This window comes from Taeniopygia guttata, chromosome 3 (genome assembly GCF_048771995.1).
Source record: "Taeniopygia guttata chromosome 3, bTaeGut7.mat, whole genome shotgun sequence".
NCBI classification, from domain to species: Eukaryota; Metazoa; Chordata; class Aves; order Passeriformes; family Estrildidae; genus Taeniopygia; species Taeniopygia guttata.
Genome location: NC_133027.1, coordinates 99,345,558 through 99,361,970, shown reverse-complemented (window position 1 = coordinate 99,361,970; position 16,413 = coordinate 99,345,558). Strand labels below are relative to the sequence as shown.

Sequence of the window (16,413 nt, the reverse complement as noted above, 5' to 3'; positions counted from 1 at the left end):
CTTCTGTCTAGGACTTGAAGAATATTTATTGCCTTAAAAAGACAAGCACCATTTGGGGGGGTCTTTTGATATTATTTTGCATATCCATTTGTAAATAGTTTGCTATCGTGTAAGTAATTGTGCATGTAAATAGGTAGACTCCAATGTTGTGTATTTATAATCAAATTCAGAAATCAAAATGCAAATAATTTTATTTTAAATATGAAAGAATTATTTTAAGAAACTTAATCCATATCCATATGTATGTGTTTTCAGGAAATAAATTATGCTTTTCACAATGTAGTAGTAGTTATTAATTCATAGGAATTCTGCATTGCTGCATTACAGCTGTATGTTTTCTAACAGAAGCAGAACTATCTTTCTTATACTTGCAACTTCAAAATGTAGGTCATTGTGTTGGCGAATGTAGGTCAGAGGAAGAAGACAGAATGCAAACTCCTCCACATGGATCTTTAAGCTTATACCTATTTTGAAGGTAAAGAAGCTTACCTACCTGTTCAGGCACGTGAAACTTTTCCTTTCACTAAAATTAACACTGGTGTGCTGGCTTCTGGCTTCTTGGCTTAGCTGGGAGCACTGTGTGCTTCCACATTAGTGACTTATTCATGAAAGGCCTCCTAACTCCTGCTTCTTTAGCTTCCAGATGCTTACACCATTGCTGAGGTGATCCTTCTTTCCTGTGGGGGAAGGCAGCGGGATGGAGAGCTGTGTGTGTTGCTGGCATCTGCCTAAAGAAGAGCATTGTCTTTGCAAAGGTGCTTCACCCTGCTCTCAGCACGGAGCTATCTGATACACCTGCAGTTCCAGCCAGTATCAACATTGTAATGGTAGCAGGGGACGGAATGGTGACCCCTCAGAAAAGATTCAGTGACACCATTCAAAGTGCCCTCTCAATAATAACTGCAGAAAAGTGAGGGACATTTGACTGAGGGTACTGAAAAGTCTGATGTTGAAGGATGTTTGCTACAATTGACTAGTATTTTTAAAATTCACTCACGCTAGAAGTTTGCTGTAAAAGGGTTTCAGTATTTTATGTTTGTGGATGTAAGGGGTTTTGTAATGTGAGATATAAGTATTATATAAACGGTGTTAAATTAGCCATGTCTTCACTAAATATTAAAAAAAATATTATTGCTTGAGTACATAGCAGTCTCTGCAAACTGCAACATTCTTTATGTTACACACTAAAATATTTAAACAGTCATTATATTTATTGCAAAATCTGTCATTTTAGCATATTTCAGTGCTCAAAAGCATTGAAGTGCTCAAAGGGAGATGAAAAAACCTGTACAATTCTTAGTGTATGTTTCACTAAAGAGTGGATATTCTTGTGTGAGTATTTTGTTTTAACTCTCAGCAAGTCTAAGCAAAATAGCACATTCAAAAACACCTGATCAGACTGAACTGTCATAAACAGGACAAATACAAGTATTGCACTAGTACTTTTGTCATACATATGTATAATCATTCTGGGTTTTTTTCCCTTTAAATATATTTTTAATACAAAAGTTATATGCAAAGTTTTGGACAAATCCTGTCTTGGCTTTTGCTTGATCTGCATGCAGTGAAGAGGTTTTTAAATTTTCATTATTTCTCACTAGGAGTAAGGGTAGTTCAGAATACTTACTGGATGAAAAGGACAAATTATATTGATGATGGTTTCAGTCAGGCTTTAAGTGATTTAAAGGATGACAGTTTTTCTCCCAGCCTTCTGGTTATGTTAAACAAAGTGATGTTTTCAGCCTTGAGAACAAAACATGGTAAAAATGGTGTAAAGGATACACATACATTAGTAAGCTGCATGGAATTCAACTTACTTGTCTAGGAATATCTATAAGAAGCTCTATGTGTCAAATAAGTTTACTGGAACCATTGAAATGTCTGTAGTTCATAATATGAAGTTTGTGTCTCAATTCTTAATGTCTTGTATTGGTGGAGGGGGGAAGTCAGCTCTGGATTTTACCTGTGGGCAGACACATAAACATGGTTTTTCATTGCTAAGCAACCCCAGATGAAAACCACATACAACCATAATTCAAATGCCTTTGATTCTTCCTCCTTTAACTCTGGGAGCCTTTGCAGACACAACTCAAGTTCCTGAGTATGAGTCTGGTTTCCTCAGGCCCCCTCTAGTCTGGTGCCTGCAGAAGAGCATTCAAGGCACACAGGACCTGTGCTGCCCTCTCCATGGGCCACAGCACTTCTGTTGGACATTCCAGTCAGGTGGGAAACTGGTCTGGCAAAACAGCCAGTTTCATGAGAGACTGGTTTGGAATAAATAAATTTACTTAGAAGCCTCTAGGTTGTTGTCAATCTTGATGATGACCAGTGTAAGTTTTATCATGGAAACAAATGAATTAATAAATAATACTGATTAGGTGAAGCAAGTGTGATTGCTCCTGGATATTTCTGTAGGAGAACTAGGGGAATTCAAATAAAAATGGCAGGGAGTAAATATAAAGTGAGAGAGGAGGGGTTTCTTTTTACATCAGGGTGAAACTGTGGTGCTTCCGGTGCAGCTCTGGAAAGTTTACCACAGAGCAACCAGAAAAATCCTTCAATGCCTGTTAAGAAGAACTTACCACTTGTATTTCCTCTCCTCCTTCTTCTAAATTTCTTGAGCCACAACTAGAAATCACACTTTTATTGCCCTAGTCCTGGATTTGTCCTTAGCATGTGCTGCTGGTCAGTCTCCCTTACAGTCAGACTGATGCCTGACCTAAGACAAACTAAGAGAAAAGGAGCTAAATAAAAAGAAACTGGAAAGAAATGGAATGACTGTAGGATAATGATGATGATGATGTAGCTAATGAAAAGCTAGAGGGCTCCTCTCCCCTGTTGGAAACGGGGAACAGGGAAAAATTGGCCTTTCATCTGGCCTGGTACAAACAGGTTGATGTTCATGTGAATGCCCAAGTGAATTAAATTTCATGTGACTTTTAAAGTCTTGAGTATTGCATGTATATGTGTAGATATAGGAGTTTGTTTATGTGTGTGTGCATGTATCTATAAATTTCTGATCATTAGTTGTGATGAAATCTATGAAATACTCAATTCCAGTGCTTAAATCCTAGGTCTTCTTTCTATTTTTCTTTATTCCATGTTATTAAGGCAAATATAGAAAATAAAACACTGGGTAGAGGTCTGCAAATGGTAATATGCATTCAAATATTATTTTAGACCAGAAAAAAATCTGTTCTAAGAAGGCAAATATCTTTGTTTTATAGGTCTCTGGCCATCTGAAGAAGTGCTGGCTTACTACTGCCTAAAGCATAATGAAATATTCAGGTACAGAGTTAAACATAAAAAGATATTTTCCAATCTCTTAGTTTTATTGTATCTGCATGGTAAAGATTGCTATGATTTAAGTCTTCAGATTAAATTTAAAATGTTCAAGGTGAAAGCATGTTGCTCTTAACAAAGAATTCTGAGCTGCCTTTGGGTACTAATATTGCACAGCAAGCTTTCTGCTATATGTCAAAGACTTTTGATTTCCTCTCAAGGCATTTTATTTCACTTTGATTTTTGGGAAACAAAAGTGAAGCTCCAATCGATCAGTGCTGATTGTGAAGGTCAGGAAAAAAAAGATATTCTTTAAACTGACATCTGTTGCAAAAGCAAGTAAAATATTATTTGGTGAAATACATAAAAATCATTGCATATAGTAAGAGGAATTTGCACCTGTTTTTATGTGTTAAGAAACAGTTTTGAAACATCCTTCACTTTTATTCCAAACTTGTAGAAGTCAGCTATCAAGGCTCCAATAGGAACATCTAAATATAAAATCCATCCTGTGTCCACTTTCCTTCCCCCTGACTATACTGAGATTTGCACTTGGAAATCCTTGAAGTTTCATTGTCTGGAGGATGAATAGGGTGCAAACAAAGCTATTATAACAATGCATTTGGAGGCATAAATTCTGCGTGAGGTGTAAGGCAAATACCAAGCAAACCAGCTTGGAGTATACAAAATCCCAGTCTGTGTAAATATGGTGTTGAGTAGAATCAGGAAGACCAAACTGTAAGTCCCTGCCCCTTGTACCAAATGAGTAACTTGCTTAGAATCCTATCTGTAATCAAAGACCTGGCACCAAAGTGTGCCCTGGTCCATAAAGCCTCGTTCCTGCTCCATCCACCACCTGAACAAAGTGCAGCCCATTAGGGGAGGCAGCTCATATGCCTGATCTGCAGCTACAGCTCCTTCCTCCCAGGTTGGTTGTGTGCCTTCTGCTGCTCTAGTGATGTCCCTGTAGCACTTCACTGGCTGGCCCCATGCTCAGATGCTCTACTTCTTCTTCAGGGCTCCTCACAGCAAACCTCGTGTGCTGCTCACTCAGAGGCTGTTTTCCTAGTGTGGGTATGCAAGCTGTGATACTCAGAGACAATGATCAGTCAAACTTCCATGGAGTAAATGGGCAGTTTCACATCCTGATTTCTCAGGATTATGCCCTTCTGACAGTACTCTCAGAGTAGAGTTTCTTGTGTTAATTCTCATTTATAAATGTCACTATATATTGCCTGAGAGACAGATACAACTTTTAAAACTTGCTAGTAAGAGAATTTGCACTGAAATAAATTTCATAGAATAAATTTTTGTGTGTATGCTCATTTACTTTGTACAAAGCAATTTGATTCAAAAGCACTAAAAACCTTACACTGGATTCTTTCTGTGTTTATTTCAGTAAGTATGATTCTTATAGAGGAGTGAGTGCCTTGTAAGCCTTATATATAACAACATGTATGAAGTTTTAATATATAATACACTTGGTTTAGAAAAACTAAAACTTATTTGAGTAAAAACTGATAATCATTCTGTTTAAAATTCCAAATTGCAAATTTCCCCGTATTTCTTTTATATTCTTACTGGATTTATGTATGGCTTTTTCCTCCAAGGTATGTCTTTCTTTTGTCTCATTTTGATTACATAGGACAACTAGACATTTTTCAAATAAAATCTGTGGTGTCAAAGAAAAATAAATCTAACCCGTCCAGACAGTGAGCATTATTATACAGTCATACAGCCTAGTCCGCTTGCCTCGGTGAACAAAATATCAGCATCTTTATACTGATACTGATATGGCATCCTAGATACTCTTCCTAAATATCAGTGTTGAGTGAGTAGGGAGGTGACCCTTTCAGATAAAAATATACTTGCAGATGTTAATGTTTTAGGGGAGAAGAAAAGGTGCACCAAAATAAAGCAACCAAAAAAACCCCCAAAACCACACTCAACCAAACAGTTTAATTACAATTCCATTTTCTGCCTGTCAGAAGTGTCTCAATGGGAATGCTCCTGCCAGCTGTAACAGTTGCTGCAGATTTTACTATAAAGCAGCATGTTCCTAAGCTGAGGCTCTGCCTGCCCCAGACACTGCTTCACACACAGTTTCGGTGCAGGGTCAGCATCCCTCCCTCCTCCCCTCCTGGGGCAGGCCATGGCTCTGGAGGACATTCTTTATAGCTCCCCCTGCAAGCTCCCATCCGGCACACTCTCCGCGCCAAATTATATTTCACATGCACGTCTTAATAACAGCACAGTATGGTCTAAGTTAAAAGCAGCCTTTTAGACCATGTATTCAGCCCTTTGATCGGGCTCAGTTTAGGCTCTTGACACTAACTTCGTTTAGTTTTCTGAGGCTTAACCGTTTGCTGTTCCCATCGTTGTTCATAACAGCATTGTTTGTAGGTCACTTGCAGTTTTAAGTGCTAATTGAAGGATCAGATTTCTTAGTGTGTAATTATTTTGTGGTATACGGCTTGCTTTTAAACTTCTCTCTTTTTAATATAAAAAGGCTTTTAGGCATAACTGTATGGAGAGATATATAAATAATATTAATTTCCCCATTTACTTCTCTAGCTGTTTTTGCAAGAATGAATGTGGATTAACATTGTTATCCTTTCCTAACAATTATCTTTCGCTACTCTAGCTAGTTTAGTTCTAAAAGACAGAGCCATTGACAAGGGAAAAAAGGGAACCTTCTCAGATTTTTCAGCTCAGCGGTGGTAATGTTGCACTGAACACTAATGAGGGAACCCCCACTGATTTGCCTGCTTTGTGACTTTTCTATTTCATAATTATTTTTAAAACGCAAAACGACATGAGGTAGCCTAGTCATGTCTCTACAACTTCCTGGTAGCTCAGTTCTTACTGCAGATGGCAATTTGTTCTTGTAACATATATGTCTCTCTGACCATTTTCATCTAATTTGTATGGGTTCTACCATTTCCTTTCTCTCTTTCAGGGACCTTGCTGTGTGTGAGCTAGGGGGTGGCATGACATGCTTGGCTGGGCTCATGGTAGGTCTTTTCTCAATTCCAATCCCATTCAGAGGAAGAAACAAAAGGAAAAATGTTCCAGTGCCTCCAACTGCTGGGTCAGAGAACTGTCAACAGCCTCAGCTGCGGTCAAGCTGCAGAGTCTTGAGAGACCTTCTAGATTGACTTGCTTTCGTATCATATTGATTTTATGGTTGCCTCGATGAGCAGAAACATTTTACCTCGGTGTAGTCAATATCTTTTGTTGTGACATTCCAGGCCACGTACGGTCTGTCTTTCATTGCCATAGCCGAAGCTTTTTTTTTTTTTCAGATTGTAGTCCCATTTGCTAAGATACAGGAATAGCCTGGCGAATCACAGTTGGAGCACCATGATATAGCTGCTAATGTTTTGCCTGCATTATTACACCAACAAACATGATCCAGAGCTCTCGGTAATTAGATTCTTTTGAATTAGATTGGCCATTCAGGAGAGTCGTTCACCATTCTCTGGGTTCTGAGTCATGTATTCAGGAGATATTATGTAGCAGTGCAGTGCATTAGACAAGTTTTTATGTCTCTACAAATAAAAGCATATTGTTACACTGATTGGCATTTGACAAACCTGTCGCTCTTATACAATGTGTCGAGGTTACAGCCCAATGTGCGAGCATGTCAAAGCTCACAAAAAAATTACCCTTACAAAGCCATCTGCCTGCAATGCAAAGTTATATGAAGGGCATCAGGCAGTCAGACAGAAGCAAGCTGAAAGGCAGAGTGACAGCCTTGTATGATGGCTCTACTAGATAAACAGAAGCCCGCAAATGAAAGCCTCTCAGAATACCATCATCGGCTGTCACAATGCAATTACGGAACAGAATGATAGCAAGATAGAGGCTCCCGCAAATGGAATGATAAAAGTATTGACTGATTTGATTGAATGATTAAAATAATGCAGACATAAAATGAAAAAAGATTGAAGATTGTTACAGAGAAATAGGTGAGGAAGCATGATACTGAAGGCTTGTCACTCCTGTCTTCACTTCCACACAGACAAGCATATTTGCTCATTGTTTGCTGTGCTCTTTTTTTCAGGTTGCTATTTCTGCAGATGTCAAAGAAGTTCTGTTAACTGATGGAAATGAAAAGGCCATCAAAAGTATCCTTATTCAGATAGAAAACTGGTTTGTTGTGCTCGTTCCTTTTTACTGGCTGAGTAACAATCGATATAAAGACAGACAGCATGGGGCATATTAAGAAAAAGTCTCCACATAAGTAATTAAAAAACAGATGTGGAATATCTTGAACAGAGCAGCAGCTTCCCCCATAATAAATGCCACATTTTCTCCATTAATTAAAAATGCACATGTTGGTATAGAGCATGTACAGTAGTAAATATTTACCTGGTGGTTGAGTGCTGGAAGATTCATGTGTGTATGCTGCACATTACAGGAGGTGTAGAAGGGAATCAAATCATTAGCTCCCCTTCATGTATCTGTTTTGCATAAGAGCTAGATTTTTTTTTTCCTTACTTTCAGATACTAGCCCTTTAAAGCATACATAGCATTCATATATTTTCAGAGCTTTTCCAGTGTATGTTGAAATGTTTCACTGTTACTGCTAAGTTAGAACTACCTACAAATTACCCATTTAGTCTGCTTTAATCAATTACCAATTTACCATTCTTTCTCTTGATGTAAGATTGCAAAACTCCTCTGTCCCTTGTAGGAAGTATTTTATTGCATTTCTTATATTAGAATAAATTGCTATTATGCCCTTCTAATATGAACAGATAGTTCATAAAATTGAACTGGACTTGGGTTAAGCAAGAGAATGAGTGAGCATAATTTGTGGCCACATTAAATATCAGCACAGAACAAGAACAGATATATACAGTGAATACTAATAGCCCTTAGAAATTGAGAGGAAAAAAAGGAAGATATCTATTTGCTTTTGTTCCTTGATAATCTTTCCATTTACATTTTCAAGCAGGCTAATTTTTCAGGTTTTGGCCACTGCAGCATCAGAATTATTTCTTTTTGATATTTGTATGTATTTGAGAGCTAACATAGTGAGTACTTAGTAAAAGAAATAACTTAAACTAATTTGTGGCTTAAATAAATTGCAGTTGCTGATGCCTATTAAAAAAGAAGACATTTCTGTGCAATAATACTAGCTACTACCTTTAAAAAAAACTTTCTCTGAGGTAACTGAGGTAACTATAACTGCTGACAACACTTGAATAATTTCATGTTAAAAACAGTTAATCCTAGATCATATCTGTTGAAACTTGAAGCAAGCCTGCTAAAAGTCTTTTTTCTTGAAAAGGCAAGTTTTCACCTGTTTTCCAGGGATTATTATTTTGTTAAATTCTAATGTGTTAGACTAATGTCTTAAGGAGGAAGTATTCATTATTCTTTGTATTTTAATCAGCACCACCCTTACAATCTTTCTTCAATGTCATTATTAAGAGGAAAAATGTAGAAAGAAAAGAAGTGTTTCAAAACTACTCTAACCAAACAAACTCATGTTGTATGGAAGCATGGGTATTTAACAAAAGGTCATTTTACCCACAAAAACCTTCAGGTGGGCTCAGTAATCATCAACTCAGCAAATGTCTTACATAGCAGATTCCATAAACATACCCGAACTTTTTTGAAATGTAGAAGTATTTTATAACAAGGAAAATTGGCAAGTGCGAAAATATTCACTCAGTCCTTGGAATTAAACAAATAAAAGTGCTTTTATTCCTGAAAAGGATACTGTTAATATTATCTAATTATCACACCTTAGCTTTTCACAATATATTTTAGAAATGTCTTCTGTTCCCAAAAGTCTCACAAGAGGTCTTCATCTGTATTCACTCAGTGAATCCCTTTCAGGGAAGTGATTGGTGGACGGCTCTAACAAGAATTTATTTTTCTTTTTTAACATTTGGTGCTCAGAAGGCTCAGCATTCAAAGTGCTTTTATTGTGTTGGATTTTACAATGGGCTTAATATTAGCAGGGTGCCAAAGTGCAGCAGGCTAAGAACTTTACTGTGTAGGTGAAATGTATTCTTAAAAGTGCACATAATAAAATTTCTGTTTCATTTTATATGGTTTATGGACTTCAGTAGTAATTTTATGATGTGTCTTACGGTAATTTTCTTTTGCACTTTTTTCTATAGTGACTGGCTATAATAGTTTAGGCTAAATTTAGATCTATCTCAGCCTCACCAGACTCACTGAAATCAGGATAGAATTTTAGGTGCAATTGGAAGTAGCATTCACCCCAATTGTCACTGGCTACAAATTATGTATTTTTGCTAGTTCTTATTATTGCTGATGGTATTTTCTGATTGTTTAGCATACCAAATTAAAGTAATGTGGGATAAAATACTGTTTTCTTTTCTAGATTCTGCTCTTCAGGAATAGTTAATGTCTAATATTATGTTTTTTATGTAGGTATTATAGATTAAAATAATCTTGTTTTAAAATTACTGTTTACATCTTCCCTTTAAATTTCTTAGGAAGCTTAAATTACATGCCAGTCATACTATAATATCCAAAAATTACTTTCCAAAAAGTAAAAGTGGTTGTCAACAAAACAGAAAAAAAAATCCCCGTCAGAAGCCAGGAAATCACCAAGCAAGCCTGCTAATTATTCTTAATGGGCAAGATGAGCACATTAAGAAACAAATGAATACATCAGTGAAATGTAATTGAAAATCGACCTGGCAATAGTGCATTGCATCTGAGAATCTGCCTTTGTATTATCAACATCATCATAATTATTGTTGTTTTTGTTGTTGCTATCACTATTCAGTGAGCATAACTAACAGCTTTGCTTTGTGAAATCTCAAGCTTTTGAGGATTTGATTTTTCTTTTGATTTTTGACATGCTTCCGATTAGTCTCCATTTCATACTGCCACATGAAGTATTCACTATGTATGTTTTCAATATCTGTATTAGGATATGCTATTAAAATGTTAGAAGTTAAAAAAATTTTACAAATGAATCAATCAAATAGTTGTTGCCATTCTAACCCTCTCATTGTGAAATATATTGCTATATTTTGTATTAATCAATGATCTTCTGTATGATGCTTATGGAGTTTTTTAAAAGGATATTATGGCTTGAGTTGCTAGACTATTTTAAAGACTTCATTCTGACTCCTTTTGCTTATCATGAACAGGTTTTAATTGATTCAATAGATCATTTATATTGCAAAATCAATAAAATGAAGACAGATGTTACTTCTTTTGCCACCTTGTTCAGAACTTTATTGTTAATTTAGTATGTTTCATCTAAGTTCTTGCAGTATAATTTAAATAAGAAATGTATTAGGATTAAAACTAGAGGCATTTCAACTGAGTAATGGAGATATACAGGGGCAAAGTTATCACATTCATCCCCTGTTGTAATTTTGGGTGATATGCATTCAGATAAAAAATTTTCAACTTAGCTTGTATCTGTGACATAAGTCAGTCATGAACATCAAATTTTATTTTCTCAAAACACTGGAAGCATCTTTACTCATTTTGACATTGCCAAATCCAAGGATGAGGTTCATTTTAGTAAAAATTGTCTCCTATTTCAGAGGGGCTGGGTACTTTTTGCCTTAGCTCTGTTTCACACCATGCACTGGTGACTTGAACTACTGTCTGAAAGCATCAATAGTACAAAACTTTGTTACAGTGCACTATAATGGCCATTAAAATGCAGTGTATGGATCTTTCAACAGTCCGAGGAAATTTAGGATAGAAGGGTCATGTTTAGCCTGAATGCCCAAAGATATGGGCTCTTAAATTAGTTTAAAATCTAGTGTTAATGTGTTTATAACCATTATTAATTGTTTTGATCAATTATATAATTTAAGTGCAGTGTAGCTAATTTTTCAAGAATGTTATTTCTACCCCTATTTAAAAGTAGTATGATCTGCTCATGGAATTATTTATGCCTTCCTTCTGCTGCCAGCTGTAGACCATTCATTTACTCATATACTCATACTCACTGCATATTGTGGAAACTATTTAAAAAGCACATCCAAACTACAGAGATTTGTTTAAACCAGTTTTCTGTCATTCCATTTCTAGTTTTTACTTCACAAAATACCAATTGTCTTTTCCAGTGTTTGGATAGAGACTTTCCTGAAATAACTTTTCTTAAATAGCCAACTCCATTAGGAAGGTAAATTATGTGATTTCAGCAAAGCAAAGAAAAAAATATAGCAAAGCAAAGAAAAGGATATATCAGCAATATTTCAAATTAGCCTGACTCATTATTCAATTTTCTTATAAGAGCACTTTTAAAAGTTCTGACACATTTTGTGGACCTAGAAACGTCCTCCTAATTAGCATCAGTTTTCCTATACCTTAAATAAAACAGAAAGAATCTTTTACATCTTTACCAAAAAGTCCATTAAAAATAATTATTTACATTTGAAAGTGAGCCATTCAGAAATTCATGGATTCACACTGAGTAGTAATTAATATTCTCAGAGTTTTCACTTACTTGCTACACCTTTTCCTTTCCTAGTGAGTGGCTTCTTACTAACTACATATGATTGATCACAACAGTTTTCTTTCTAGCCATAGATGACTGGGCCCAGCTTCCCCTGAAAGTTTTCCTTGACAGCCCTTACTTTAACCTCCCTGAATGGCTACCCAGATTTGTGACTCAAATTTCCAAACTGTAAAATGTAGGTTTCTGAAAAAAGATTGACTCTTAGCACAGACTAAAGAAGAAGAAACAGATGAGAACATTATGAAGGCATTATAAATAGAAAATAGTTTGGTTTATTATTTTTATTATTGCTCTAGTTTTGTAGATAATTCTTTTGTATATATTCTTTGTAGATAATTCTTAACAGTTATACTACAGATGTAAATGAAATCATCACAAGAAACCAAAATGCTGGAGTATTTAAGGCTCAGAAGGTGTCAAGCTGGTAAGATTGTACTAAACTTTTTTACTGATTCTTGCATGTACTTCTGTATTAATATAGATGTGAAATGCTTGCAAAAGCGTGACCTGTGTTACTGATGCTCACATAGACATGTATATGTAAGTAGGTAAGTGATGCAGGAGAGAAATTTAAAAATATTTTTTAAAAATAGCAAATACAGTATGATTAACCTTGGTGACAAACCTTCTCTTTCCTTTTTCTCTTTTTTTAATTTACGCTATGTCTCTTCAATCTATGATTTAGTGCATGGTTGAAATTTGTCTGCTTCAAAGTCAACACTACCTGTTGTACTGAAAATGAGATTTGGAATGAATATATCTAAATCTCTGTCAGATTTCATTTTAAATAGCTTTGAAAATTTAGAGTGACAACAAATCCCATTCCCATTTGCCCCTGAGGTATATGTTGGAACATCCATTGGAGGTTTTTTGGTCATCCTGTCTGTGTGACCATTATTATGTTGTCACTGCAAAGACAGATGGGGAGCATGAGAACCATGAACAGTGTGTTCACCTCTCACAGTACTTTAAAAGTAAATCATAAACCACTTCATATTTGTGGTATAAGGTTAAGAATTAGAAAATGGTTACCTAAGAGCAAATAGTACACTCTTACTTGTGTATTTAAAATATTTTTTGATGACTCACATTGAAGAGGAGCACTCAGTCCTTCTAAAACTGGCAAAAGTAAAGCTGAAAAAGGGCTGAGGAAGACAAAGTGTTAATGCAGAATTAGCTTATTCACATAGAGGGTTAAACCGGTATGGTTTGAATGGCTATCATTCACATCATTTAATCCTACGCCTATGTAGCCATTCTATGTAGAGAAGTTAGTTTAAGTGAGCACTTAGGGCTAGAAAAATTCTGCCTTTATTAGGGGGTGTGTGCATATAAGTTAGGGATACATCTCTGCATCTTAATAAGAGCCTGCCAGTAGATAGAGGCCATGTGGATCCCAGGAATGGCATTTCAGATTCCATGTGCTCAACAGCTCTTGTGAGCAGCCTCAGACACTCTGCTGAGGAGAGGCTGTGTGGTATGCCCATTCAGAAGCTTAGATTTTTTTTTAGATTTCCAAGTGTTCTATACTTCATGTGAGATTTCAGATTTCATCCCTTGTCAAGACTTCAAACCTGGTCTTTTAGATATCAATCAAAAGCACATTTTCTACCCTGTCCTCATTTACATTAAGGTCATTTGTGATCATTTGAGTGTATTTCAGCATATGGAATCAGTGAATAATAGATTTCAGCCTCACGCTGTGAAGAAAGATTGTGTTTTTACAAGACATGATGTTGTTTACTGGGTGTTAATAATCACTAATTAATAAACATATCTAGACGTCATAAAATGTTGCATTTTAAGGAGTAAAAATATCAAGTGTTTAACTTCTTGAGTGGAATAGCGTTTGAAGCCTTATTTGCATAAATAAAATAATCAAATTACAAAATAATGTGAAACATTATAACACTTGATTTTTAACTCTACCTTCTTAAGGCTTTTGCGGATTTGTTGTAACCGTATAAAGTTTTATAAAATGACTATTCAAATGACTCTGTCATGGATTGATCAGTCCTTTAGATTCAGTAATGACGTGATGTAGTAACAAAGTTATATGATCCCTTCTTAATGCCTTGAGGGAATTAAAAGGCTGATGTAAAGTCTGAAATATTACTGTAACCTTGATTCACTTTTCCTGCAGATGAAAACCTTAGTTACATAATGGCTTTGGGGAGGAAAAAAAAAGAGAAAGAAAAACCCAATAAATGAATAAAATGTAGTGCTTTGGATGGAAGAATGCAGCACTGGCATGCAAAGTGACATTCAGTGACTTCTTTTACATTGATCAGATTTTGCAGGCAAATGAATATAGTGATGCCTGTAAGTGACTTACTGAGCATCAATCTAATCTGGAGAAGGCATCTTCTTTCCTATAATCATTTAGACAGTGTCCAGTCTTACAACTTCACAGTGGCTAGTGCAAAGTTAAAAGCTTCTCTCTGTATAACAGATAATTCAGAATAGTCTCTTCTCACAGCACCTTCATCTTATGTCAGGATCTTGCACTCTTTTCCTTGCACAGGAGCAGAAATTATCAGTATGAGAATCAGTTTGAGACTGTTCTGGATATTTAAGTCTATGCCTGGAAAGTATGCCAAAACCTGCATGGAGCAAAAAGGAACAATCTGGTATCAGCCAAGAGAAGTTAGATTAGGACAACCTGCCATACATTTATTTATTCAGATTTATACAAAATGCAGTAAATGAGTACTTATCTAGCCCTCTGCCAAGTCTTGATTATTGTTTAAAAATACAGTAGTGTAAGCCAAACTGGCAGTTTGTCATATTATGTGTTATAATGCAATAATAGTAAGCAGTTTACTTTGCAGTGGATATACAATTCTATTTTATTTTTATTTTTCATTAATATGCCCAGGATTTCTTGCTTATGTTTACTAGAAATAGGTACAGTAGTACCACCAGGTTACTAGTAATGTCTTGACATAGTGAAGGGTATTAATACCATGTATGGGTTCAACAATTTAATTTTTTTTACAGTTCAGAAATTTTCCACGAATTGCACTGTTTACCCTATAACATAGCACATGTTTCTTTGTACCATCAGCTGTTACTGGTTTTACATGCATTATATCATTGTTTTAACATGTCCACCAATCATTAAATTAACAAAAAAACAACACAGTCAGGAGATCCCTGCTCCTTGTTTTCTATTTGTTTTAATGGGGAAATCATCATGGAACAGCTGTTTGAGTAGTAGAAGTTTGAAAAGTTGTTGTTTTTACAAATGTCATAATGGAAAAGCTTTAGCAAAGAGGAAGGCTTGCAATGCATTCTGCAGGTTAACAGACTCAGTCCGTCCTACAGACTAGGGCATTTCTTCTTCCTTCAGATTCCCTGACTGAGAACATGGAAATCTGTAAAGAACAGAAGTTGTGTTCTAATTGCTGATATGGGACCTGTGGAATTTTAGCTGTGGATAAGTCTATTGTTTTGCTAAGGGTTGCATCAGAGAGATTCCATTTCACATGAGGATGTAACATCAAGACAGTAACAGAAATGCTTGTGGCAGTGCATCCTTTGGTTTAATTAGTAATAGTGTATCATATACTCTTTATTAATTCCACAGTCAACTGTAGAACCCACATCATGACCATGTAACTAAGAGAGACAATTCCTTCTGCTTAAAGATTAACAGATAGGTTATCATTTTATTTGAGATTTTAGTGTTCTTTACCAATGTAATGCAATTACAAAACTAAACCCATAATGGAAAAAAAGTCTTTCAAAATACTGAATAGCATCTAGCATAACAGTGGATGAGATCTCAATTACATAGCACTGAACTATATAGTCCTGATTGTGTTCTTTTATTACTTTCCTCTTTATAATTGCAAAGGTGAATATTTTACCTGACTGCAATGTTCTTCAAATATGTCAACTTCATAACCTTCCTGATTTCAACTGGTCTTGTAACAGGTTCCATCAATGTGGTTCAGACTTCCTCTCTTTTTTCATTCATCAAAATGACCTGAGTGTTGGTAAATCCAAACTTTTAAAAAATATTTTATTGAATTCACTGTGTTTGTCACCTTAGCAACCCTAAAGGAATCTCTTTCTTCCAGCTACTTTTCCAGTCTCCTCAAGTAATGCTCTTGATGACAGCAAATGTTGGTAAGGAGGAAGCTGCCAAAAGGAACATTTCGCACTCTCTGGTTAAGAAGAAAAAGTTGCTGGTTCCTTCTCACTTAATTTGATCACTTCATGTATATGGGGAGATAATGGTTTGTGTGCTCGTGTCCATTCTGAAGTTGTAGCTCTTTATCACCGAAAACTCAATTCAGGTGGAAAGCATTCCACACCTCTGATCATACTTGCCCTGCTCTGTATCTTTTTAGGTTTCAATCTACTTATTTTTAGATGAATGTGATCAGTACTGCATTCAAAGTGTGCATAAATAAGTATATGTAGTAGAATAATTACGCTTTTTGTTCCCCTTCTAAAAATGCTTAATAGTGATTTGCTTTTTTCACTGCAGCTGAGCACAGAGCTAATAGTTTCATGACACTGTCTGTCACAACATCAGGAGCTTTCCAGTGATGGTCATTTTGGAGACCTTCATTTTCTATATCAAGTGATAATTATTTTTTCAGTTGTGCTCTTTGCATTTATCCACACTGAATTTAATTTGT

The 16,413-nt window shown here is 35.7% G+C and overlaps 1 protein-coding gene across 2 annotated transcripts in view; it reads left to right on the top strand.

Annotated features, from left to right (window-relative positions):
• CAMKMT (calmodulin-lysine N-methyltransferase) overlaps positions 1-16,413 on the top strand; it is a 209,694-nt gene that overhangs the window by 163,922 nt on the left and 29,359 nt on the right. For both annotated transcript variants that reach the window (XM_030269003.4, XM_072927510.1), the window contains 4 exons: positions 3,228-3,288; positions 6,242-6,296; positions 7,349-7,412; positions 12,119-12,185. In XM_030269003.4, the coding sequence (XP_030124863.4) occupies positions 3,228-3,288; positions 6,242-6,296; positions 7,349-7,412; positions 12,119-12,185 (247 nt within the window). The remainder of the gene's footprint in view (positions 1-3,227; positions 3,289-6,241; positions 6,297-7,348; positions 7,413-12,118; positions 12,186-16,413) is intronic.